The following is a 27,965-nucleotide window of genomic DNA, read 5'->3' as shown; positions in this document are numbered from 1 at the left end:
GGAGTAACTCAGACAACTTTGTTCGTGTGGACCCATTGAGTGTAAAATCTGGGACCAGCCTATCCACCTGGTCAAGCAGTTGGCGCACACCATTTCTTTGGGGACCTCCCCGTGGATGCTCCATCTTTCAGGGACAGTAGATTGTTAATGGCAACCCATTCAACAGGAAGAAAGCCCCTGAGCTTAAGCTGACGCTCTCACTGTTTTTATCTGGAGCAGCTTCCCTCAAATCCATGTAGCTAAACCAGCATTTCTCTGTGTGTGCTGCTTGGAACATTCATTCTGTGTAAAGCTTAATGATAACAGGGTCCCGTTATCAATAAGATTAGGAGACCGCGTATTTAATTCCCTTTTGAAGAGATTCAGTTGACTTAAGAATAGAAAGATTTATGAAATTAAGAACCCCAATTAACTTCACGGATCCACTTTTCCCAAAGTTATTTGCCTTTTTGGTGCACGTAAAACCTCTCGACCCTATAAAGGCCTTGAATTCCAGGGAATACACTCTGGGAGCTCCTGGGCGAGGCTGTTCTCGATTTGCAGCAGATACTGGGCAGATCTGAGGGACTAAAAAGAGGAAGCATGGCCTTGCCCATGATCATTACCAGCCCCGAGGGGAAGACCATGCCTGAGCACAGAATCAATCGCAACTCGGCTGGTTACTGGCTTCAAATCACTTTACTTCTCACCTTGGTTTTCTTTATATTTTAAGTGGAGAATGTAAAACCTACATTATAGTGTTCATTTGAGGATTAAAATGAGTTAATAGATGGCAAGCTGCTAAAGATGAGGCTTGGCTCAGAATAGCTTTAGATAAAATTTGTCTCTTTTCCTTCACGTTTTGCGAAGATGCAGACTGAATTTATAAATAACATCGGGGAGGTGGACTGCTGACTAGTTACACTGACTCCTAGAAAGGAAAAGTTTTGACTATCCAGAGATAAGAAGTAATGGGCTACAAAACCAAAGGAGTGGGTCCAACTCAAATCTTTGCTAGCGTGCGTGCCAAGCATATTCCCAAGGGAGTCTCTGAAAATCTAAAACCTACATTCTACTCCTAGCCTTGCTGCTGACAAAAGATGTGACCTTGGATAAGTCACTTAACTTCTGCAGCCCTCAGTTTCCTACATAGCTCTCTGGGGTGCCCCCCATCTCAGATTTATGTGGAGCAAAGGTTAAGGTTATTCCCCATCCATCCAGATTAAGGAGGTAGTGGTCTGTTAAAGGATCAGCTGAATGACACCGAAAATGTTTTTCAAGGCTGAGAGTCAAAAAGAACTGTGAAATAACATGCTCATGTGTGAAGCTGCCCATTTTAATGCTTTCCTATCTTAAAAGCATTTAAAATATTCAAATGTAAATTATTCATGGGGCAGGTGCACTTAGAATGTGTGCATTTAACCAAAGTGAATCATCAGCCTATTATTAATTATCATTCAACCAGCCCTCTTCTTTTGGATGAAGGAGAATCTTAGTAACAACCAGAAGGTCTGAATCATTTAACCTAAGCTGCCTCTAAACAAGCTGGCCAGCCCCTCCAGCCCTGCCCCCAAACCTTCCAACAGCTATAATGTGTGCATCTTGCTCTCATTTACATACATATGCATATATAAACATACAGACACACATATGTATTTGTGTTTATACACACTGCCTATGGCTGCCTAATTCCCTGGACGATGTCTGTAACAGTTTTGTTGGGCAGGAGACAACCTTACTGGGCCTCAGTTTCCCTAGTAATAAAACTACAGTCCTTCCCTCGGTCTAACAGCTCTTCCAGCTCTGATATTTTATCTCTATGCTCTTTGCAGAAGCATTGGAGACATGCTCTTATACATTATCTCATGTAATTCTTAGAATCTTCCAAGGAGTCTTTTTGTTGTTATAATTCCTATTTTAACAGATGATGAAACAGATTCACCTCCTTAATGCATCATGTACATAATAAGTGGCAGCTACAAGCCTAGAAACGAGATTCTCTATTCTATATCTAATCAGTGCCAGCCAGGTGCTGGCTGCTCACTCTTCTTTATCCTCTGTAGTCTTCACCGAGGGGGGATTGTATGGGAGAGCCCCCTAAATCATCGCCCCTTCCTAGCCAGGAGAATCTGCTCTGGGCTGGAAGACAGAATGCAGGCCACTCTTGGGCCAAAGACGATTCTGATGGCAGTCAAGATGTCACAGGTGACTAGAGAGAGTCTGAAGTAGTGTGTCATTAGAGCCAGGGGACCATGGTGTGACCAGATGAGCAGTCTAGTTTGAGACAAGGGGAGATTTTCTCAGCAAGGTTACGCCTCCCATTCAGCTATCTGCAGATCTGCCTCCCCAGCACTTCCGGCTTGCCACGCAGAGCCCATGCCTACTGTCCCATGAATGAAGCTCACAGTGCTACAAGCACAGACTCATGCATCTTTCAAGCTGGAAGGGATCTAAAAAATTATCTAGTCTAGACCCTTCATTTGACAACATAGAGAGGAGAAGTGATGTGTTTGTTCAAGGCCACGCAAAGACCCAGGCTGCTGATTCCCTCGTCAGCGTGCTCTTTTTCTAGTCCCTAGAAAAGGTGAGGAGTCAGGGCAGGAAACCACTTCAGCAGCCCATGAGCCTTGGCGTCAACACATATGCCTGCCCAGTCATTTCACTCCTGTGGGCCCCCACCTCTGGCCTCTCAGCTGGACATTGAGCAGCCTTAGCCCTGACCTCCTTTTAATGTAGTTAGATCCTCATTATATGATCCTCAGCTCCTTTCTTTACTTCTCTGTTTTGCTGACCCCAGAACTCTGAGCTCCACGCTAACCCTGTCACCCACTTTTCTGCTCCTTTTGTATTAAATGCTGCTGCTCCTAGCTTTTCAGTTCAGCTAGGAGCCCCCTAACAACTTTATGGCCTTGGTGTTAATTTATTGCTATAAAGAAATGTGACCCACCCCTACAGGCAGTTGGATGCAGGCCGTGGAAGGAGGAACTGGAGCTCAGGGCTAGCAGACATTTTACAGATCTCATCCTCTGATCCCAATGCAATATTAATCATAAAACTATGAAAGCTTTTTTAAAAAACCTATCATCAACACGCGATTTTAAGAATACTATTCTAAATACTTGTTGAAATCAAATTTGCAATTTTAAGAGATTATTACCTATCAAAACTTACTGGATGCTTTACACAGAGGTAAAGTCATATTTCTAAATACTTTCATTTTAAATCAGAAAGAATAAAAACATACGAATTGAACATGAAAGTCAATAAATATCATAAGGAAATCAAGAGAAAACAAATAATAAATGCAAACAGATAAAATAATAAATTAGGTAGCAATGGAATAATAAATCCAAGATTTTTTACAAAAACCCAATAAAATAGCAGACATTTGGAGGGAGCAGCACTTATAAATGGGGAGAGCGTTAATTATTCAACAACAGGTTTCGGGTAAATCTGGGTAAATGTATAGGAAGGAATCAAGGCACTGTCTTGCCTCACGTATACATAAAAGTAAAAGTTGCATATAGATTGAAGAATCAAATATAAAAAAAAAAATTTAAAGAGGGAAGGCATAGGTAATATTTCCTTGATCTCAAGAGAGGAAAGAACATTTTAAGAATTAAAGAAGAGCCAGACCTGATGGCCTAGTGGTTAAAGTTCGGCGTGCTTGGCTTTAGTGGCCAAAGTTCATTTCCTGGTTGTGGAACCACACCACTTGTCTGTCAGTAGCCATGCTGTGGTGGCAGCTCACATAGAAGAATTAGAAGGACTTACAACTAGGATACACAACCATGTACTGGAGCTTTGGGGAAAGGAAAAAAGAATTTTAAAGCAAAGAAAGAATACATAATGGAAGTTGATATATTTTGCTAAAAATATAAAATTTCTGTATATTAAAAATCACAAATGGAAAGGCAAGTCACAATCAGCAGGGAAAAACTCTTCGCATCAAATAAGAGAGGAAAAGAATAGATAATGTCCTTAGTAAATAAAAAATACTTTGAAAGCAACAAAAATGGTCAAAGGACATGATTTCATAGAAAAAGAAACAAAAATGATAATACTAAATGTTGGTGTAGATATGGTAAAATATGCATTTCTTTACTCAGAATTGAACATGTACTTGGATACAAGATAGCAGTAAAGAACTAGAGACTTAAAAACCATCTATAATCCAATAATGCTACTTTTAGAAATCTATCCTAAGCCTGTCCTAAGGAAATAATTAGAGATATGGAAAAATACTTGCATATGAAGATGGTTATGGTAGTGTGTATTATAGTGAAAATTGGAATCAACAGTAAAAGTTAAATCATGATATATCTATAACACAAAACTCACTCATCTGTTAAAATTATATATTAAAAATTTATTATCATGAGAAATTGTTCATGATAAAATAAGTACATGAAAAGGAGGACACCAAACAGTATAAAAATTATCCCAGTTTTGTAAATTTATATGTGTACATATCATACACGTATTATGTATATGCATATTAATATCTTTGGGTAGTATGGTTATGGTGATCTTTATTTTCTTCTTTAAGCTTTTCTGTGTTTTCCAGGATTTCTACAAAGAGCATATAGTATTCATAAGCAGACTACACCAAACTGCATTCAAATCTTAAAAATTCTTTACTTGAAAAAAATACAGGTTGGCATGATCTTAATGTGACTTTGAGATTACTTATATTGATTAATTATTTCCTTTGAAAAGAGATTATTATTTAATTAGATTTCTTAAATCCATATGAGCTGAGCAGTGTTATTATGGTTGTCTGCCAGATTGTGGATATTGTGTCAATATGTGACCCAGGTCTTAATACTGAGAGACTATCCAGTGTTTGAAAAAGGGTGGTAGACCAAGAGCCTTAGGCCTCATGACCTTGGGCAAAGCCTTTAACAGCCCTCTCGGCCTCAGTTTCCTTGCGTCAAAAAGATATTAACACCGGCTCTACCACTTTCACAGAGTTGTTCCAAAGACCAGATAAGCTCATTGAGCAGGAGTCTATGAAATGCAGGCTATTAGGAGAGAAGCAATCATCATTTTTAAAATGAGCTATTGCCTGCCTGGGATTGATAGTTGAGACGAACAGTCTTCATAAGTCTCCTTCTTGCTAGGGAAACATGCACTCTCTCAGTTGCAGAGGGAAAAAAAAATCCTCCCTAACCCTCCTACAGTCCCTTTTTTTACTGAATTCGTGAGGCTGATGGCATAGCCCTTGTGGGGAGAGAGTACAGATAGGTCAAGGCACATCCCTGGGTCCACCTCCACCAAAATTCTAGGGAAAAATGCTTGGCTTTTTCCCTCCCTGAGAGTTGAGGAAGTGGCAGAGAACTTAAATGTTCCGGCAAGACCAGGGGCAGAGGGCAAATTCTGTACTACCTCTGTACAAACCCATTTGCTGCTTGGCAAATCTACTGGGTCTGGATCTCTGATTTGTGGCTTAAGGCCACAAGTTCATTCTGATGGTACATTGATCCCCACCCACCCCTCCATGTGCTGCTATCCTGAAGACAGTTGCCAAATCCGAGTCATATTATTGCAGACTCTTGCTACCTGTAGTTACAGGGACAGGACAGTCCACAGCATCTCTATGTTCCAGAGCAACTGCTCCAGTCAGACCTGCTGCAGTGGAACAGAGGCCCCCCTCAGTCACCAAAGGTAAAGGGGGGCTATTGTAACTGACCGGAAAGCTTACCATCCATATGCAGTCCTGCTGCATATAAGAGACACCTGGGGAGCTTTTAAATATCCTGATGCCCAGGCCACACTCCTGGTGCAAAATTTAACCAGAATCCCTGAGGGCAAGAACCAGGTATTAGTATTTTTACAGCTCCCCAGGTCATTCCAAGCACAACCAAGACTGAGAAGCACTGGCTTAGGATCCAGCACATATCCAAGCATCGCTGCGCTCCAGCCTGCACACCCAGGTCACTTTGTGAGGTCACTTTGTGAGAGAGTGCTGCTCTCTCCTAAGTGTGCCTTGCACACATTTTTGCCTGCCACAAATCTAACTCAACCCTAAGGCATCCTTCCTCCTTCAGCTCCTCTTGCTGGCTGGCTCCATCTCTGTTTGCCGATCCAAATACCCAGGAAGGCACTCATCTTTAGCCCAGCTCAACTCACCTTTTTGAACCAGGCTACTTGGGCCGTGGGATGCTGACTGACCTCAGGATCAGCCACTCTGGATGAGAACTGAGTCCTTCTTGCCTTCATAATCTGCAGAAAGGGGTGGAGGAAAGGGAGGTTGCATGTATAAAACATGGCCAGCCTGGTCTGCCCCCAGGTCAGTTGTATGTGAAGATGAGGCGGGGTGGCACAGTTTCCCTTAACAGGGACTGTGGGATTCTTTAAGACATCTGGCTCAATAACAAATCATAATGTTGAAATCAAACATATTTAGAGGAGTCCGTAAAGAATTAAGATCAGAATTTCATCCTCTTTATAGAATATGACCTTTTAAAGTCTTTTTAAATATATACAAGATAATAAAATAGGTAGCCTGCTCAACTATATTTAGAACGTGTGTATAATTTTACAAATCCTTGTGCATGGAATCCTTGTCCACAGAAAATGGCAATTGAATTTAGAATGGAAGGACTTAGACAGTCATTACCTTAACTGGAGGAATATTTTTTCCCTTTTATAAGAAACTTTTTTGTTAGAATATAATACAAGTAAATAAAAGAGCATATATCCTAAGTGTACACCTGTACTTTTTAAGATTTTATTTTTTTTAGAGCAGTTTTCGGTTCACAGTAAAATTGAGGAGAAGGCAGAGATTTCCATACACCCTTATCCTGACACATGCATAGCTTCCCTGTTACCCACGTCCCCCACTAGAGTGGTACATTTGTTACAATTGATGAACCTACATTATCATCTAGAGTCCACAGTTTACATTAAGGTTCACTCTTGCTGCTATGCATTCTATGGGTTTGGACAAATGTATAAGGACATGTATCCATCATTATGGTATCATACAGAGTATTTTCATTGCCCTAAAAATCCTCTATGCTCTGTCTATCCATCCCTCCCTCCCCACCACCATGACTTTTTATGAAGTGAACACCCTTGTAACCACCACCCAGGTCAAGAAACCAAACATTACCGTTACCCCGAAGACTCCCCTTGTGCCTCCTTCCAATTACTACTCACCTCCACGGGTAAGCACTACCCTGACTTGCCCCAGCATAGGTTAGTTTTGCTGGGTTTTGTACTTTATATAAGTGTAATCATATAGAATATACTTTATTATGTTCTGGCTTCTTTACCTTGACTTAGGTTTGTGAGATTCATCATATTTTTTAATGTAATTTTAGTTTTAGCCAGAGGTTTTAATCCTTGAAATCTAGTTCAACAACATTATTTAGCCAGGAACTGTGCCCAGGGCTGGGGACACAAAAGCAAATAGAGGTACGTCCCTGCTGTAAGGAATATTCAATCTAGTAATGCAGTAAGGACCAGAATTTCATGTAAAGTGAATTCTTCTTTGTTTAACAAATATTTGTTCAGTGTCCACTGTGGGACAGACACTATTACAGGTGCTAGGGATAAGCAATGAACAAACAGATAAAAATTCTAGTGGAAATCCTCTGTTTTATTTCCCTGACATGTGTGGGCAAGTTCTGCCCACTAATAGCCATTTTCCGCTCTGTTTTGCATCTGATTCAACATAAGGGGAAATAGTGATGAAAGCTATTTCTTCTGGCAACTTGGAGTGTGTGATTATGAAGTGGCTGGTCCAACCATGGGGCAGTTTGTAAACCAGTGAGCATGGGAAATATTTCTCTCTATCTATTTCTGCCTTATTCCGTTCTGTCTATTCTTGACGCTGCCTATACAGAATGAAACGAAAATCCGGAACCTAAGGAAACCTTTGGATGTTAGCTTACCTTGAAGTAAGGCTGAGCAGTCTTGTTGTTTTCCAGAACTGTGAAGTGAGAAGAGACAATTGCCCAAATTTGACTGAAATCGTAAACCTTTGAAAATATTTTAATAACAATGGATATCTAATACATACCACTATTCATTAGTGTTGACTTTTCAGAACCTAGTCAATTACTTGACTATAAATCTGTGACATTGGAGGGAAGAGAGAGAGAAGAGAATCCAACATCACTCCAGGACTGACAGCTTGGGAATAAACGCAAGAGATTATCTAGTTTTGTTTGTTTGGTTCGTTTTTCCCCTCATTTTTATGGAAAATTTCAAGCATATATAAAAGTTAATAGTAAAATTCACTTCCATGTACCCATCTTTTAGCTTCAAAAATTATCAACTCATACTCATCCCTAACCCACTGCTGTCCCACTATTCTGATTATTTTGAAGCAATCCTAGATGTCAGATAAATTATTCATAATTGTCCAGAAAGTGGGATCTGCTAGTTTTAATCCCCTTAGTTAAGAGGCTCAGAGAGGTGAAGTCACTAAGTTAGTTAGCAGCAGCTATTTTTAATTGCTAGATTTCAAAAGTAAGTGTTAAAAAGGTTACTAACAAAGAGTACTGGATTTTATATAGTGCAATTAAACAGTATGTATGCGACATAAGTTGTCAAATTATGTCAAACATCTGGTTGGGTCCATGACCATGGCCACATTTTGGACAATAGTTACAAGTGGAATAGGAGCCTCCTCCACACAAGAACTTTAACGTGTAGACCTAATGTCACTTGACCCTGTATAAAAATTTGTCATCAGAACATTTAAAACCTTATTTTCAGCTTGTATCAACACCTCGTCTAATAGGTTCCATAAATTAATGCTCACTCTAAAAAAAATAACTTTGTGTTATTTGGCCTATAATCACCTCTTTTAAGACTCCCATTCAGAAAACTGGCAAGTTCTCCGAAGAGTTGAACCAAGTTTGGGACTGCTGGTTCATGTTCCTTTTCATCAATTTTGAAACCAAATCCCTCTGGATTTTGAATTGCAAATAAATTTGTCCAAGTGAAAGAGTTCCTTTCAACTATTTAGTAATAAAATGGGCCTAAGACTCTTCCCAAGCTTCATTGTGTCCCATCTGCAGCCTGTGCTATTTTCAAAGAAGGAGGTGAGTTGCTGTTCATTGAGCCAGTGTCAATGGCTTATCTATTATGAGATATCACAGCACAACCAGGAATGGAGCTATTTTTCTATGTTTCCCAGGCTTAAAATCCTGAAGCACCATTGTCTGGCCTGGTCAGAATGTTCCAGAAGTTTCTAGAGCAAGAGGGAAAGATTCTGTTAGTGTCTTCTTCATGAAAATGTGCAAAAAGTTGATTTGACGTCTCCCACTGTCATACTTGCCCGATTGCATCTCAAAATGTTACCCAGGGCATGTGACAGCCATCACTGTGAGGAGTGGGGCACGAAGCCCCCGTTTGATGAGCATTTGATGAGGAGATAATCGGGGGTGAAAAAAAGCTACAAAAATTACCTGAATAAATATCACTGTGGAAGCAGATATCCAGACATTTTTCCTTACACAACTCCCACTTGTTTCTTTGAGAGATAAAAGCAGCAAAGCTTGACAATCTGTCAGTTTAACCGTTTTCATTGTGTGCTTTTTCTGGGCAGGTTATTCACATCGAACTCCTTTGATGTGATCAGTGATGATGCTTTTATTGGTCTTCCACATCTAGAGTATTTGTAAGTAAAAAACCTTTTTTGTGCATAGTGATTCAGGACAAGTGCTCTCGGGTTCCTACAGCTGTCTGACAAAAAATATTATAACCTGTTACAGATTCATAGAAAACAACAACATCAAGTCCATTTCAAGACACACTTTCCGGGGACTAAAGTCTTTAATTCACCTGTAAGTATGAATGTTGCTATTACTTTTTAAGTTTGCCAACGGACAATGCAGTTTGATAATCTGTGGTTAAAGTGCCCACCTTATGGGAATCCATGAAAATTTAAGGAACCCAGAAAATTCCTGTCCATGCAAAGTTGCCATCTCTCCCTGTCATCAGCCAATGTGTGCCCAGGACATTGATTACTATTAATATGATTAGCTTAAACCAACCATAATTAGGAAAACAATCTAATGCAGGGAAATTGTGGGACTGAAATAACTTTTTCCTTATCTATATCGTTACTCACTTCATGGGTAATTATGGGTTGACAATATAGCTCAATCTGATATTTGCTGTTCTTCTTTTCTCTTTATAAGCCCTGACTTTATATACATTTAAACATGTGCTATAACCACAGGCAATGTCTACACAGTACCTACACACTTTATTTATCAATGAAATATTTAATTATTCCTTGAGGAGTTAGAGCCACGTCAGTTGTTCTTAACAGGGGGCAATTTTGCCTCCTAAGGAACATTTAGTAATATCTACAGACATGTTTGATTGTCACACCTGGGGGATGTAACTGGCATCTTGTGGATAGAGGACAGCGATGCCCCTAAACATCCTATGATGCACAGGTCAGCCCTCACGACAAAGAATTATCCGGCCTAAAATGGTATAATGCTGAGGATGAGAAACCCTGAGCAACATGAACCAAATAATTTGTTCCACCTCCTTCAGACACACACACACACACACTCACACACACACAGTGATATTTTTAAGGAAACTAGAAGAACATGAGAAGAAAAGGCACTAACATTTATTAAGTGCCTAATATTATGCTGGTCATTATGCTTTACATGAATTTTCATTTAATCCTCTCAACAGTCCTGCCAGATAGGCACAATAATCCCCATTTTAGAAATGTTGAAACAGGCTTGGAGGGGATACACGACTAGTGAACAAGTAGTTATGTAATTATGCTAACATCAGCTCAGTCGTTGAACTGCAATGGCTATTCGTCCATTGAAAAACCATTTCTCCAATACCTGATATATCTCATTATTCTTAGCTCAAGCAGCAGGAGATCTAAGCCTTGTAGTCATTCTGTCAGCTTTAACCTGTTCCCTCACAATACCTCATTCCCAGCTCTATTCTAGGCCCCAAGATGCAGCAGGGAACAAAGCAGACAAAAATGCCTGCCCTTTGAGGCTGCAGTCTACTGTGTCCACGTGGTCATCACGATGCCCCTGCCATGCCCTGCCTCTACTGCTGTTTGGATTTGAAGCAAGGGGAAACTGATGGCCAGATGTAGTTTACAAAATCATTATACCTTTCAAGGCTTCTGTATGTAGTCATTATAATAAAAACAGCATTTGCAATGCTGCTCTGCACATCAGTGATATAATGTGATGCAAAAAATGGCTGTGTGTTGTATGAATGTTATGCCATTTTATCACAGAACCAACACTGCCAAACCTAATTTTTCAGACAAAAACAAATAAAAGAAATGAATATATGGAAGGAGAAATGGAAGCTCACGACCTCAACTTGAGATCTACTTTATTGACGTAAATCCCATTTAACATAGCCTGTGTCCAATGCTGAGCATCAAGAGGGGCTGAAGGAGGATTGAAAAGATCCAAGCTCCCTCTCTGGGATCCCATGATACAAGCCTTGCTGTGTCCCTTGGCTCATTCAAGTGTCTTCTCTCCAGCCTAAAGCCATCTGGAAGGAAGAAAGGAAAAAAGATGGAAGGGTGGAAGGGAAGGAAGAAAGAAGGAAGGAAGGAAGGAAGAGAGAGAGAGGAAGGAAGGAAAGAGGGGAGAGGAGTGGAATGACAAGGAAAGGAGGAAGGTGGAAGGAGGAAAGGAGGAGAGAAAAATCTCTATACAACACCCTACTGAAGAGCATCTATTTTGTTTGAGTAGAGCCTATTATGTCCATCAAATGAAATGGGAATTTAAATTTGGGTCATAATGAGGCCCTTTCTTTAGAGATATAAAGACTATAAGAAGGGGACACCAGTACAGCATGTGCTTAATATCTAGAAATCTTCAAGCTCAAGGGAACACCAAAGGCAGCCTTCAAAGAGAAAAACATGAATCTGAAGGGTCAAACAGTGAAACGGAAGTCCCACCTCTCTGACCGGGTGCTGGAGGTGGCAAGGAGGTGTTATGAGGGAACAGGTTAAAGTTGACTGAGTGACTGTGACCCTTAGCTCTCTTGCATCTTTATCTAACACTTGGGTTGACTCATACAGCATTGCCAGTATTGGGTTGTTTTTGAGCTACAAAAATGCCAGTGCCATCTGGTTCATCTTAAATAGTCTCTAGGATGTGCCACGCAAAGATGAGTAAGATGCAGTTCCAACCTGGAGGAGCTCAGTCTAGCAAGAGGAAGTAGACAAACAAATATTTTCTCGCTGAGTGCCTTTGTTCCCAAGTTCTGTTCTCCTTCTCATTATGCTCTTTTCTAATTTCCTTTCTCCTTTTTTTTCTTTTCTTCTTTCCTTTCAAGGAGAGATGGGATAGGAGGATTTGAAACCCAAATGTCTCTCTCACTGCTCGGTACATCAAGTTCATTTGCCATTACTTACCACATAAATAAATCTGACATTTGTTTGATCCATTAATTTCCTTTTTAAGATTTTAGGTTTCAAAGTCACTTTTCTCTGACCAATTCTTCCTAAACAAGGACAAATGTTCAAGCAGTGAGGGGTGATCATCTCGCTCCCTGACGTGTACATACCGCAGGAAGAGTTTCCAAGATTTTTCATATTCTTGACTTTATTATAGGCACCTGATGACCATAAGAAAGAGACAGGGCAGTAGCACTACCCGCATTGACCAATGAGACCGAGGAGGCGCACCCTGAGTTTAAGCTGCTCCTCAGTTGGTAGCGGTAAAGCTGAAGCGTCCGGTAGGCTTTAATAAGATGTCTTGTGCCCTCTCCACCATAACAGTTGTAGCGGGACCAGAAAGCTTTTATTGAGCTGGCTGGATCGATTCATGAGGCAGGATCTGAGGAGCAAATATGGCCAGGGAAGAAAGAGAAGATCCTGAAGGCAGCAGCCCTACCCTCGCTCTTAGTCTCCGATTGCAAATAGCTGGGATTAGACATACACTTATAGATCCGACTGGTTCCCACTCTGGCCTAACATTAAAGCTACTCCAAGGGACCCACCTGAGCATTGATATAAATTCAGTTAGTTCCTAAAGGAGGAATGAATTTATCTCACCTTCTTATCCAACTATCTTAGTAGACTTAACTTCTAAAGAGACATTTACAGACAACTTAAAAGTTACTGTATATACCCCCCCCTCCCCCTTGAACTAGCCCTCGAAAAAGGGAGAGTTCCTTATATTGAAGTCCTTACAAAGCCAGTCAAATCCTGGGCCCTTCTGTCTGTTACTTCATTTTCAATTACTGTCCTAATGTTAAACATGTTTAATGTTTGAATAGTTCATATATTTCAACAAGGTTTGAATTTTTCTGATGACCACGTATTACTTTTGAAATCAGAGGAAAATTGAAAAAAAAAATAGTTTTTGGCCAAAGATGGCAAAACCTCTAAACATTATGTATTGGTTTCTGTTAATACCCAAGAGCATTTTACTAACGGTTCCCTTGGTCGTCGCATAATGTCACTGTGGCTAAAGCCCAGGGGAGGCAGGATGGTTTGCATGCATGTTTAAAAATATTTGAGGAAAATTGTCATCGATCTATATGTGGTTTGGAGCATCTATTGGCTGCTCAGCACTATGGGGATGGAAAAGATGTAGATAGCAGTCCCCAAACTCAGGGTTCCTGTGTGTCCCCAATCAGTCAGGCAAGATGTCAGCCTTCGCGATGACGTGCATGTAAAGAGGCAGTGTGATATAGTGGCTGAGGGTGATGTTTGCCCCTAGACTGTCTGAGTTCAAAGCCTCTTACCAGCTGTGGGACTTAGCTTCTTTATGCCTCAGATTTCTTATGTGTAAAATGAGGGTGATGATAGCAATCTGTAAAAATAGGGATGGGGTATAACAAGGTACTTCAGATTTCCTAGCTCCTAAAGCTGTCACGAGACTAAATGAATTAGTCTACACAAAGTGCTAGAACAGAGCCTGGTATACAGTAAGCTCCACTATATGGAAACAAACTAAAACTCACTGCCTAACCTCTGTTGGTCCTGGATCTGGGTTCCAAATGCTGCAGTGTATTTATCCCCTTCAAACATTTTGTATGAAATTAAAATAACTGCACTTGAAGCACCGCAAATTCAGTGAGACACCAGCTCAAGCTGAGAATCTGCACTGCAGGAGGCTAGGAGCTCCCCAGATGGCTGTGGGCGATGCTTTCTTAGCAGCAGAGCCCAGTGGCACTGAAACAAACGTGCTGTCTGAGCCAGTCTGGTCTGCCTTAGAGAGAAGACTTTCCAGTAGGTTCCATAGTCAGAATCAGGTTTTCTCAGGTAAACCAGGAAAACACCAAAGTGGGGGGAAAGGTCATCATTTCTGTTGGGAAGGAAAGACTTTCTGCCACTGAGAATGCTTGACCTTACTCAGCTGGTCTCAAGGCAGCTAGATGTTCAGTTGGGCAGTTTCCTGGGTGTTTTAAAGAATGTTTCTTGGGTAGACTCTGAATCAGGACCCAGAGGATGGTGCTTCACTGAAGGTGCACTTTAAAGAGTTTCCATGTTGCTTTGGAGTTATTCCCACAGTGAAGCTGAGAGGAAGGAGAGCACTTTGTGAGCAGCGGGCCCATGTGATGTGGGGGTGGGTAGCAATGGAATTCGCAGGGCTTTACACCTTCTCCCTGATTCAGTGTCTTGGTACTGACAAGGGCCTGAGAGAAGCATCCTCTGTTCTTTTCTTTGTCTAGATTGATGCCCTTCCTCTCATCCACTCCAGCCTGCCCCATTCATTCATTCATTTGAAAGTATCTATTGAGGGCTTACTTTGTGCCAGGCCTTGGGGATACAGTGGTAAGAAAAACATCCTTCCAGTACTCACTACAGAATCATCCTAGAAAAAAAATTAACATGAAATGTTTTCTCTAATCTCTCATTGCCTTGTCTTCACTCCTCTCTCAATCAGTTCAATCCACCATCAGATATTTCAAAGCACTCCTACCACCCAGAAAAACCTGTTGTCAAACTCATTGACTCTTAACTACTTGGCTTAAAGTACTGCCTCTCCTAGGATCACTGTATTATTATTAAAGATGAAACCGTAAGTCTCTCATAGTGAAAAGTACAAAGATGTGATTTAAGAGCTCGAACAGAACTTGGAGATCATTCTGACCAAGGGATCGCTCACTTTGTAGAAAAGGAAACAGAGCTCAAACTCATATATGCCATTCCTGGCCCATGTCATGTCCACCACACTCTGCTGCTGAGTCCAGGGAGCCCGGAACAAGCCTGACAGGCAAGGGGTCGGCTTGGGCAGGAGCCTGGTTTTCCTTCAGTCATTTCATGTAGAAGGTCTTTTTCCTGACAACTCTGGCGGCTACCTCTGACTCCTTGACTTTCTCTCCCTTGTCCTTCAAATTTTTCTTCCTCATATGCCTAACAGTACACATATTTAGTTTTAAAATTCAGGACTGTTGTGACCCTCGCCCACGGTCAAAAGAGGAAGGATGTCCGCCACACCAATTCAGGCCTACACTCTTTCATGCCACCACACTCTAGAGGAGAGAGAAGAGGACCAGAGACCTTGGGGACAGGTAGCATGGCTCTCCAGAATCACTTGCTTTCCACATTAGCGTCCCCATGAGAAGGGCTCTGTATTAATGATTGAAAGAAAATATGACAAAATCTGGTTGCCTCGGCTAGGATGATTATTGTTTTTTTCCTTTTTAAAAATAATTTTTGTACTTTCCAAATTTTCTTGAAGTGAAGAAATAATAATTATTACGTATGTGTATATGTATGTATATGTGTATATATGCATATATGATATGTATATATATGTGTGTGTGTGTATATATAGATAAGTAAAATATATATGTATACCTCAGTAAAAGATGGGACATTTAAGAATGCCAAGGCAGAGACATCTCTCTCTGCAGAGAGACAAAGAGAATAGGTGATCTCAACCTTCTGAATTGAGCATTTAAAAGTGCTTAGGTATTCAGTATCACTGTTTTTGCCAACAACAACAAAGAAAAAGATGTATTTTGTGGTCTTGATTATCTAACATAAGGCTTAAAAGTTCACCTGCAGAAACAGAATTTTTCCTGGAATCCATTTCAAATGTGTATATAAAATATCAGCAGCTGCCTGTGTTAATTCTCACAAGAAATGAAATCAGTATTCTCTACTGAGTTTCGCAGATGTCAAGACAGAAAACTAGAAACGTTAAATTAAATTGACCAAAGTCACACCCTGAGAGTGATAAAGCGCAAATCGAATCCCCTCTCTACTGGAGACAAAGCCAGCACCCGAATTCCTACATGCACTAAATGAGGCAGGGAATAAGAGCTATGACCATTTTTACAAAAGATACACAACATATTCCAACCAGAGCTTCCATAGAGGAAAAGGGAATAATAACTTTAAGTTATTACTCTGTGAAACTCAATGCAGAGATGGAATCTGAAGAAACAAATAATCCTAACATCAACCCTAAAATAACCCTAACCCACAATATGCTGTTTCAATATCTCTAGCTGTTTGAACAACCTACTAGGCACCAGATCTCATTTCATTCACTCTTTTGCATGAGGACCAAAGGCTGAGCAGGCTTCTGGGAGCATCACAGAACTTGCCCCTTTTCCTCCGTGGTAACCCTGGCCCGAAGCCCTCAGCAGCTCTCCCCTGCAGAGAATCTCCTGTAAGCTCCCAGAAGCCCATGGTGGTTTCTGGAGGCTCCAGGCCCTCCTCAAAGCTGAGTTTCAGCTGGTTCTAGGAAACCACATGGATGGCTCCATGGCTTGGCTGACTATAGTCCTAAACTTCCCCAGACAGTGAGGGCCTGAAGCCATATGAGAATCTTGTGGAAAAGAAGATAGCTCCATCCTGAAGCCATCTCATGAAAGAGGTTGACATCATCTGACTACTCAGGCACCCAAGTGTTAACCATGACAGTTATTTGCACTATATCCTGTAACTTTGGAACTTTATGAATGCAGCCAAGTGATCGATTTAGGATGATTGAATGCTCACTGGACAGAACCGTTACATACACAGATCCTAAGCAATGGGGTCCTTTTAAAAATTCAACTTTAGGGGCCCGCCCCGTGGCCCAGTGGTTAAGTTCGCGTACTCCGCTGCGGTGGCCCAGGGTTTCGCTTGTTCGGATCCTGGGCGTGGACATGGCACCGCTCGTCAGGCCACGTTGAGGCGGCATCCCATATGCCACACCTAGAAGGACCTGCAGCTAAGGTATACAACTATGTACCAGGGGGCTTTTGGGGAGATAAAGCAGAAAAAAAAAAAAAAAGATTGGCCACAGTTGTTAGCTCAGGTGCCAATCTTTAAAAAAAAAAAAATTAAAGTTTATTCTTTGTTTCTTCTAAATTTAAAATAACAGTACATGCTTGATGATAAAAATTCTCACAATCTCCAGACGTCTCCATCTCCATTGCAAAACCGAAAGGTTCCAGCTACCTCAAGATGTAACCTTGGTCAACAGTTTTTATATTCTCCTTCCAGACCTGTCTTTATGCATCTATAGACATATATCCTTCCTCCCCGAGTGGGATTACACTCTGCATGCTATTCTCCAACTGCCTCTTTTTCACTTAGGCATTATTTCATATCAAGTCATAAAGATTTACCTCATTTTTTAAAATCTCTTGGAAAATATTCCATGTTAGGTATGAACCATCATTTATTTACACAATCCCTTATTAATGGACATGTAGGTTGTTTCCAATTCTTTGCTAATCTAGGCAATGCTAGATTAAATATCTTTCCCCAATTGTGCAGTGGGCCTCTAGTATTCCCAGTTTCTCTTCACTTGGGAATTGGTAAAAACTCCCAACTGGCCATAGCTAAGACATGTGAAGAGTCATTTCACATTTCTTCTTAACTTTTCAGGCTCTGCTGATCCCCTTCTGTGTCTTCAGTGCATCCTTCATCCTGTACCCATCAGCCTGCACTGGAAGCTTGCTTTATATCAGGGCCCTGTTACACTTTTTGCAGAATAATTCCCAGGCTCTGTCAGCACTGCTTTCCTAAGACATTCTCTGCCCAAATCCCTGGTGTCTGCTTTCTTTTTATCCACATGTAACCCATTGGCCTGGGCTTTGGGCAGCCAGAAGACTCCTTCTCATTTCTGAGCCTTCTTCCTCTTGTTTCTGCTTCTTTTAAGAGTCCAGGCAGCCTTCTCATGCCTGCCCCTCACCAAACCTAGACATGAAGCTCCATTCCATCTCCTTCAGAAACAGTACCCTGAGTCAGTATTCCCTCGAATTTGGAAGTATAACAGAGAAGGGGTCACACTGGGTGCAGTAAATCCATCCACCATTTCTCCTTCCGACATCCCTCATGTTCCTCTGCCTCCCCCACCCTCTGGTTCCTAGGATGAGAGCTTCCCTATCACAAGAAGTCCTCAGGAAACACAATGCCTCATTCTACAGCCCATCAGGCCAGCCTGCCTTCATCAGCCCCATCCTGCAATTCTATTGAATTATAAGTCCTCCATCTCGTTGTGCAAAAATGATGTCTCTCTATCCCAGAAGCCCCATCGCTCCAAGTCTGTATCCCCCCAGCCACTTCTGCAGTTGGCCTTCACCTTGGGTATGTGGGGCCTAGAGCTCTGTCCTTTGGGGAGGAAGTGGAAACCCCAGATTCACCCGTTGGCACCTTGGCAGCAACACAAACATGGTGCCTCTTCCTGTGCAACCCTAGGGGCAGCAGTAATTCAGGACTTGACTGTTTCATCATTTAATGCCCACTGTCCTGTGACCCAGCCTCCTCTAAGCTTGTGCCCTGAAGCCAGCTGCAGTTTGTGCTGGTTTCTGAGGAAGGGATGTCCACTTAGGAGAAGTTAGCATGAGAACTGTAAGACACATTGTGCCAGCAAATAAATTGAGACACATAACTTGGCAGTGACTCTGGACTGGTCCAAGACGCCAAGAAATCTCTTCATTCAACTACCAGGCAGGAAGATGAATTATGGAGGCATTCTCTTCAATAGTCTTCTTTAGCAGCATTTTATTAATACTACGTAGGTGGACAGTCATAACAGTTCATTCATATGGTCAGTTTTCTAAATGTTGTTTCTTGAGCAATGGACACACAGAAGCTCTTCTCCTTCTTTCCCTTGCTCCTCCTCCTCATTGCGCTTTATTGAGGGTAGACCAGATGCCAGGTACCATACTGAGTTACCTCATTTACTTTGTCTAACAATCTTATGATATGAAGTATTATTACATCCACTTAAAAATGAAAAAACTGAGCCTCAGAGAAGATACATAACCAAGTCATACAGCCAGTAAATAGTGGAGTCAGGATGCAAATCGAGCTCACAATAACTCCAAAGCTGTGCCCTTCTTTATAAAATGGACCTTCATTGAGACTAGGACATTTGGATTCAGTTCCTACTCTCAGTTCCAAGGTTCATTGAAAAAGTTTTCCAGTCTAGTAGTGATTTCTAAAACTCAGAAAAACAACGTAATTAACTTAAAATTGATTTTAAAATTCTTGAAGGTTTGCACTTGAGAAATCTCATATTAATTAGAGGAAGTGAAAGACATAGAAGACTTTTGAGAGTATTTTTAAGGGAATTTGAGAGAATTTTCAAGGACTTTAGAGGCTGACAGCATAGGCTCTTTTGTTTTACTTTAAAATTTTTATTCTGAAAATTAAAAACACTCCTAAGAAAAGTACGTAATATGTATATGTACACTGCTGGTTAAAAATAGAAAATTGCCAGTACCTAGTACCTTCCCCATCAGACAGCATCTGTTCTGTGTTATGTCCATGCTTCTGCAGTATGGACATATTTCCCTTATCTTGATACTATCAGGACTGTTTCCTCCTCATTAGCCTTAATTAGAATCATTCTAGTGGTATGTGGAAGAACAAATAGAAAGAGAAGGAGAAAACAATTCCTGTGAAAATACGGTAGGAACTGGACGAAAGGGAAAGGAGGAAGTGATTAAAGAGGATGAATGGATGGATGAGTCTTTGTGAGAAAGGTATTTTCTGAGGTGGAATGAATGGAGTTAAAAGGAAACAAATATAGAAAAGACGGAGTGTGCTTTGGAAAGAAGAAAGGATATGCTGATGAAGGGATAGATTAGACAGGTCCCCAAACTCTAGAGGTGTTTGTACTACCACTTGGAGGTTTAGCTGCTCCCTGGAGCAAGTGAGGTGGAAGGAGGGAGGAGAAGGGCAGCCTGAGTGTGAAGGGAGAGGGCATCTGGAGATATCTGGAGATGGACACTGTCACCAGTTGGGAGACATCCCCCAGACTGAATGTGTGAGAGTGTGAATCTCAGATTCTGTTCTAAATAGAAAGATCAATGCCCAGGCATCATTTTCTTGCTGCTATTTGGGGGGTGTTGGGGTTTTTTCACCATGATACACGAAGTGCCATAAATACTGAGTGAGTGATGAAGAAAAGAGGCCAGGAATTGAAAATACAATAGCAGGAATCTGCGTAGTATCTTAGAAGAGAAAAAAAAAAAAGTACTGCACGTAATTTGGTATATTTTGGACAGAACAAAAGGCTTCATAATTAAGCTTTATCATAAAATGCATTTACTTAGTTTATGACTACAGTTTACATCATTCTTTTTTTTTTTCCAGGAGCCTTGCAAACAACAATCTCCAGACACTCCCAAAAGACATTTTCAAAGGCCTGGATTCTTTAACAAATGTGTAAGACGACCTAAGAAATCACTGATTAATTCGTTAGTTTGCAATGATTAACAAAGAAACCTGGTATTGGTGATTAGAATTTTTAATTGGCTTTAAAATTAAATTAGAATTTTAAATTTTAAGTTGGCTTAAATTTTCAATTTACTTGGACTGAAGTTTGAATCTTCTATGGTATTTACCCCTGGAAATCCTGAAAATATAGTGCCCAGGCATGCCTTTGACAAAGTGTGTGTCTGTATGGGAGCGAGTGACGATGAGGGACTTTCAGCCGGTGGAAAGAAGAGGCCCAGATAGAAATTTCAAGATGCTTTTTTCTCATGAGGTCCAGGAAATGGGGCTACAAAGGAAAAACATAAAGGAGTCTGGGAAACTGACAGAGTCAAGATGAAAGGTTACACCCATGGGCTGGTCAGTCAACAGAGAAATGGAGCAGGAAGTGGGGGAAGGGAGGAGAGTTTGCCTTTTCTCTCATTAGACTGAACAACAACTCTAGGCTTAATCCCCAGGAATTTGGCTTAAGCCCCAGAAAGGGAATGAACTTAATTATTTTTGACCCTTTTTCAAACAAAAGAGCTTTCAAACTTTGACTTTTAAGCCTCAGAGTGAAAGATCTTTGTAAGGAATTTGTATATTTTGCTGTAAGCAAAGCGAGTAATATATGCCTAACCCTCTCCAAAGCAATTTCGCTTCATTAAGTGCCTTCCAGAACATTAGAAGGGTGTTTAAATGCCATAAGGTAGAATACAGGAACAAATGAAAGGATGTATGAAAAGAAAAGATTTCTTATTAATCAGGTACTTTGCTATAGAATATATATTCAAAACAACTTTTCTCCAATCACAAAAAATCTGTCAAGTATTTTCTCCTAAACCCAGTACTGAACTTCCAATCAGTAAGCTAATGAAAAACTTTCTTTGTTCCTTATAGTATTCCCCCAGCCCCTCCTCCATGCCTATTACCCCAATTGCTGAATGATGGTTTATTTCCAAGAAAGTGCCAGACTCAGGACGCTTCCCAGAGAGTCTCGGGCACACCACAGTTATCCGCTCTGGTTTGGGACAGCCCAGCAGCGTTGACACTCATTATTCTGGGTCAGAGTATTCTTGGGAGATGAGGTCAGTCCTGGGAATGTCTTGGAAGTTTATGATTCTCTATGGCAGACTTGGAGATATAGCTTATTTGGGGACCCTCTGGCCCATCTCTGTGTCAGCCTATGCCCCACACTAGCAAAAAAACCCCACTTGAAATTGGCTTAGTCTCTCCAGGGAATCCCGTAATGGATTTGCCTCTTGGTCCTACTCTGTTATGCCCAAATCAAGAATTATCTAAGAAGTACGGGGACCCATGCCAACTTGCCTTTTAGGAGATTTCTTGAATGTATCCCTTAAAAAACATTTTTAAATGCTTCAGCGTTTAAAAATTCTTCATGTGCTGTGTGAAGAGTAGGCAGTACCTATCTTAGGAGTTCTGTGTGACCAGAAAGGATTTTAGAAAAGAGATGGAACTTCTGAACAGAAGCAGTGCAAATAAACAGAGAACTTAGTGAGGTGGGATCATATGTGGAAATTTAAAATATCTATGCTGAATAGTTTATTATGGACATGAGCTATTGTATGTCTGTGTTAACTCTGCTGTGTCGAAGTCATTTCCTATTAAAATTGAAATTTGTAGACCATGGAATAGGATCAGGATTAATTACATCTGTGAGGAAGAAGAAAAGCAAACAGCTTACTCGATTTGATTAAATATGAAACAGTTGAGGCCGGCCCTGTGGCTGAGTGGTTAAGTTCTCGTGTTCCGCTTCGGCGGCCCAGGGTTTCAACAGTTCGAATCCTGGGCACGGACATGGCACCGCTCGTCAGGCCATGCTGAGGTGGCGTCCCACATGCCACAACTAGAAGGACCCACAACTAAAATACACAACTATGTACTGGGGGGCCTTGGGAGAAAAAAGGAAAAAATAAAATCTTTAAAGAATAAATAAATAAATATGAAAGAGTCATCAGTGCATTCTATCCTCTAGACCTGTGCTGTCCAATGTGGTAGCCACACGTGTGGTCACTAAGCACTTGAGAAGTGTTCCCAGTGTGACTGAGGAACCTAACTTTAAATTTCACAAAAATCAAGTAAAAAGCTAAATTTAATTTTAAAAACTGACTCTGGGTTCAATTACTGGGAAACTTTTAAGTATGTTTGGAACAACTTGGGGTGTGAATCTATTTTTTTCAACTGTAAATTTTATTAAATCTAAATATAGATCAGGTGTTCCTGATGAAAATTTAGCATTCAAATTGAGACATGCCATAAGTATAAAATACACACTAGACTTCAAAGACTTAGTATTAAAAAAGAATGTAAATAATTTTTATACTGACTACACATCAAAATGATAGCATGTATATATTAGGTTAAGTAAAATGTATGATTAAAATTAATTTTACCTATTTCTTTTAACTTTTTTAACGTGTCTGTAGAAAATTTTAAATGACGTATGTGATTCACCTTCTATTTCTCTGGCGAGCACAGCTCTAGACGGAGCTAACTTTGACTCCAACAGGGAGTAAGTTACAAGTTCCCATTGCTGGGGTGGCCTTCCAGGGTTTGCTGCGGTAACTGTCTGAGCGCGAGGTGAATAGTTGGTCAGGTTCAAGGTAGATTGTGGGGCATCTCGCACACGATGATTATGGCTCGTTCTGCACATGCGAATGGCTGAAGTAGAAGCCATATCTGTGTAAGCAGGGCCCACCTACAGCAAAAGCAGTTGGAGTCTGTCTTTCAGGGACCTGAGAGGGAATTCGTTTAACTGCGACTGTAAACTGAAGTGGCTGGTGGAATGGCTAGGCCACACCAACGCAACTGTCGAGGACATCTACTGTGAAGGACCCCCGGAATATAAGAAGCGCAAAATCAATAGTCTCTCCTCCAAGGATTTTGATTGCATCATTACAGGTAATGTATTCCAAATCATTTCACTTCATAAAATGAAAATAGGGGCTACATTTTTTGCATGTGCACGGACCGACATGTTTTATATCTCAAAGACCAAGCAACTTAATTTTAAAAATATTACGAACGATTAAAACTTCATGTGTTTGAAAGCAAAGTAAAATTGCTATTTTACTATTTCCCTAAAAAAAAATTTATTTCTTATGGACATTTGAGATCCAGCCGAGGAACAAGGCATTAGCACACGGTTACTCATCATTTCCTATTTTTGCAGAATTTGCAAAGTCTCAGGACCTGCCTTATCAATCACTGTCCATAGACACTTTTTCTTATATGAATGATGAGTATGTAGTCATCGCTCAGCCCTTTACTGGAAAATGCATTTTCCTTGAATGGGACCATGTAGAAAAGACCTTCCGGAATTATGACAACATTACAGGTACGAAAAGCCTGATCATATTTGGAGTGGAAAGTTAAGCTGCTTGGGCCAAGGACAACAGGAAAAAATGGGTGGGTGTGGGGAAATGCTTTAGGCAGGCTTAGGGTCGTTGGAATGCCAGCTCTGCCATTTACTAAGTGACCTGGGATTGTTCCCTAAACCTTAATTTCCTCACTTGTAAAATGGGAATAATAATACTTAATTTACAAGGCTGTTATAAGATGATGCCATCATATATTCAAGAAACTTAACATAGAACCTGGCTTAGTAAATATGCAATAAAAGGTGGATTATTTTTCTTCAAAGGAAAAGTATTGGACTAGGAATCATGAGTTCTAATCCAGGTTCTGCCACAAACCAACTGGGAAAGTCACTCACTCTCACTGGGCCTGCTTTTTCTTAGCTATAAAATAAGGATGCTATTTTAGATCACTGAATCTCAAACTTTGTTTCACAAACATTACTTCCGCAAAATATTAATATATGCCTCGTGACAAAAAGGGTTTTGTGTTCCCCTAAATCTGTGAACTGTATCTCCCACTTGGAGATTCATACACTTTAGAGGCTCTGGGAAGCCCTGCAGTTAGGAAACAACCGTTTCTAGTATTTTTTGCATTTAATTTGACCACGAAAGCCAATTTTTTTCCATGAAAACTTTTACTTAGGTGATCTCTGAAGTTTCTTTCTCATCTCAACCATTTTTAAATTTTTAAGTGATAAACTAGAACATGGGGCTCCCTCTGAAATATTTACATCAAGTTTAGCTTCTAACATCTTTATATCTGCTCCTAAGAGCACTCAAATGTCCCCATAAAAGGTCACACATTAGACGAGGCTGGGAGGGTCATAATTAGACTTTGATGGTGGTCGTGAGCTCCATTGCTCAAAGGATCGAGACAGGTCTGGGGCTTGCTTGAGAGTGAAGTGCCCACATGAAGGGATCCCCTCCAAACTGAGACCCTCCCCGAATCCTCTTTCCTTCTTGTGGAGAAAGGCTATGCTCCCCCATCTTCCTAAGGCCCCCTCAGTTTTCCAGTGGATTTCAGCAGGCCTTTGCGTAGTCTAAACCAGGTTCTTCTTACCTGTGTATAGTCCATCAAGTGCTTTGAATGAATCTTTATGTGAGCACTTGAAAGAGAAATGAGCTATATATTTTCAGACTTTCAGGAGGCATTATCTAGTCTAGGATGACAAATATATGTCACATATGTGGTCGCTATCCCCTCTCTCACCCAAGACGAGCATCACTAATCTATCATGGTGCTCTTTCATGCAGAATGCAGACAGGGCCACAGAATCCTTCTCAACACAGTTCTCCAGGCAGTCACAATCAATCAGTCAATCAATACTGATACATGGTTGAAATCTAATGGCCACCTCTGGTCTAGTCCAAACCCTCATTGTACAGAAGAGCAAACTGAATCCCAGAGAAGTTAAGTGATTTTCCCAAAGTCACACAATCGATTCAGTCCTGAAAAGGGTCATAAATAGAATAATTTGGCCTGTGGATGGAGCCAATTAGTAGAAGGAATTGGTGCAGAACTCATTGCCTCAGCGCCCTAGAGCTGTAGTCAGATGAGGCCTGGGGCCCAGAATTGCCCTGCCTCTCTTTGGATTTCCCAGAGCCGAGCTCCCTCTAAAAGATTAGAATCTATTGATAAATGTTAAATTCTTAGCAAAAGGATACTCAGCTAGGCCACTGACAGATCCCATACTGTTTTCTGAGATTTTCCAAAGTAACTTTCAAGAGCATTGCCTGTAGCTGTACCCCTCTTTCACTTTTCTCAAGGATTCCTCTTCCTTCTTTTCTCTCCTGCCACCAGTGACCTAAAGCTTCAGAAAAATGACAAGTGCGTCTCTTTTCCTTTCCCAGGGGAGAGTCAGATTATTTTAGAGCAAGAAGAAGTTCATACTTAGAGCAAATCAATTACAGGTAGAGCCATGGGCTGCCCAGACAACCGCTCAAGACTACGTGGGGTTATTCTAGAACCTTTTGAGATCTTAGCCCAAGTTGGAAGCCCTGGAACAGCTGACTGATGCCCCAAGTTGGGTTAAAAGCATAGCGATGCTATAGGCCTGGGTTTGAAGGCCAAGTCTGCCTTCTCCTACCAGCTGTGAACCTTTCTGAGCTTCAGTTTGCTCATCTGCAAAAGGGAGAATAATAATATTTCTCTTTTAAGATTGTTGGGAAACTTTAATGAGATGACTTGGCAAAGCACATAGTAGATGCTCAATAAATGGCAGTTTTCACTACAATTACAATGACTAACTCATGATGTGTCAGGAAAAGCAATGCTTTCTTTCTGCAAGAAGGGAGAGGAGAAAACTTAGGCTGTAGCCATGTGTCCTGAACATCCAGTTCGTGTTGAATGTGACGTGACAACTCAATTGTTGGTAACAAGACCCCATGAAGCACACAGAACTTCGGGATCCTGCTGCCATTGGCCTTGGAGATTGGCCTTGCCTAATCAACCAAGGAAATCTCTTATTTCAGGCAGATTTTGGTAGAAGTTGTATGGTCTCAGCCTGCATGTTTACATGCTCCAAAGAAGGTAGCCATCCAACTAACCTCCCCTTTGTCTTTTCCCAGGCACGTCCACTGTAGTGTGCAAGCCTATAGTCATTGAAACTCAGCTCTATGTTATTGTGGCCCAGCTATTTGGCGGCTCTCACATCTATAAGCGCGACAGTTTTGCAAATAAATTCATAAAAATCCAGGATATTGAAATTCTCAAAATCCGAAAACCCAATGACATTGAAACATTCAAGATTGAAAACAACTGGTACTTTGTTGTTGCTGACAGTTCAAAAGCTGGTTTTACTACCATTTACAAATGGAATGGAAATGGATTCTACTCCCATCAATCCTTACATGCTTGGTACAGGGACACTGATGTGGAATATCTAGAAATAGCCAGAATGCCTCAGACACTCAGAACACCTCATTTAATCCTGTCCAGTAGTTCCCAGCGTCCTGTAATTTATCAGTGGAACAAAGCAACACAGTTATTCATTAACCAGACTGACATCCCTAACATGGAGGATGTATACGCCGTTAAGCACTTCTCAGTGAAAGGTGACGTGTACATTTGCTTGACAAGATTCATTGGTGATTCCAAAGTAATGAAATGGGGAGGCTCCTCATTTCAGGATATTCAGAGGATGCCATCACGAGGATCCATGGTGTTCCAGCCTCTTCAGATAAATAACTATCAATATGCAATTCTTGGAAGTGATTACTCCTTCACTCAAGTATATAACTGGGATGCAGAGAAAGCCAAATTTGTGAAATTTCAGGAATTAAATGTTCAGGCACCAAGATCGTTCACACATGTGTCCATTAATAAGCGTAATTTTCTTTTTGCTTCCAGTTTTAAGGGGAATACACAGATTTACAAACATGTCATAGTTGACTTAAGCGCATGACACACCAAACGCTGTGGCTGCCATCAGAAATTTTCTACAGTACATGATCCGGATGAACTCAATGCATGATGACTCTTCTTATCACACTTGCAAATGAATGCCTTTCAAACCTTGAGACTGCTAGTACCAAGCACTACCAGTATCTCCATCCTTAACTGTCCAGTCCAGTGGTGTGGGAAGTTACCTTTTATAAGACAAAATTAAGTTGTGTGACTGGTCTTTGAAGTGAAGATGTGTAAATAAGCGTTTAATGGTGTCTGTTACTCCAAAAAGAAATATTAATATGTACTTTTCCATTTATTTATTCATGTGTTCAGAAACAACTGCCAAATAAAATGTTTACATTTTCTTTCATATCCCAAAGGTGATTATTTACAGGAGTTCTCTTCTTGGTGATGGTTTGTTGAGGAAGTAGTTTTATACAATGGGGTTATATTTGGATAAAGAATTTATGGTGCGAATAATGAGTGAAGATGAAACATTGATATTGATTACTCATAATTTAGGAACAGGTTTATCAGCTGGTCTTGGACATTCAAAGGTGTTTCCAAAGGTCATCGCTTTTAGAAA

At 40.8% G+C, this 27,965-nt stretch overlaps 1 protein-coding gene across 2 annotated transcripts in view; it reads left to right on the top strand.

The window, feature by feature from the left end:
- LGI1 (leucine rich glioma inactivated 1) overlaps positions 1-27,751 on the top strand; it is a 37,389-nt gene extending 9,638 nt beyond the window's left edge. For both annotated transcript variants that reach the window (XM_001502400.6, XM_023642325.2), the window contains 6 exons: positions 9,545-9,616; positions 9,711-9,782; positions 20,513-20,584; positions 23,364-23,533; positions 23,805-23,969; positions 26,560-27,751. In XM_001502400.6, the coding sequence (XP_001502450.3) occupies positions 9,545-9,616; positions 9,711-9,782; positions 20,513-20,584; positions 23,364-23,533; positions 23,805-23,969; positions 26,560-27,395 (1,387 nt within the window). In that variant the 3' untranslated portion in view covers positions 27,396-27,751. The remainder of the gene's footprint in view (positions 1-9,544; positions 9,617-9,710; positions 9,783-20,512; positions 20,585-23,363; positions 23,534-23,804; positions 23,970-26,559) is intronic.
- The last annotated feature ends 214 nt before the right edge of the window (positions 27,752-27,965 follow it).

The sequence above is a fragment of the Equus caballus genome, chromosome 1, assembly GCF_041296265.1.
Source record: "Equus caballus isolate H_3958 breed thoroughbred chromosome 1, TB-T2T, whole genome shotgun sequence".
Classification (NCBI taxonomy): Eukaryota; Metazoa; Chordata; class Mammalia; order Perissodactyla; family Equidae; genus Equus; species Equus caballus.
Note: the sequence above shows the minus strand (reverse complement) of the source record. Positions and strands in the feature narration are given on the sequence as shown.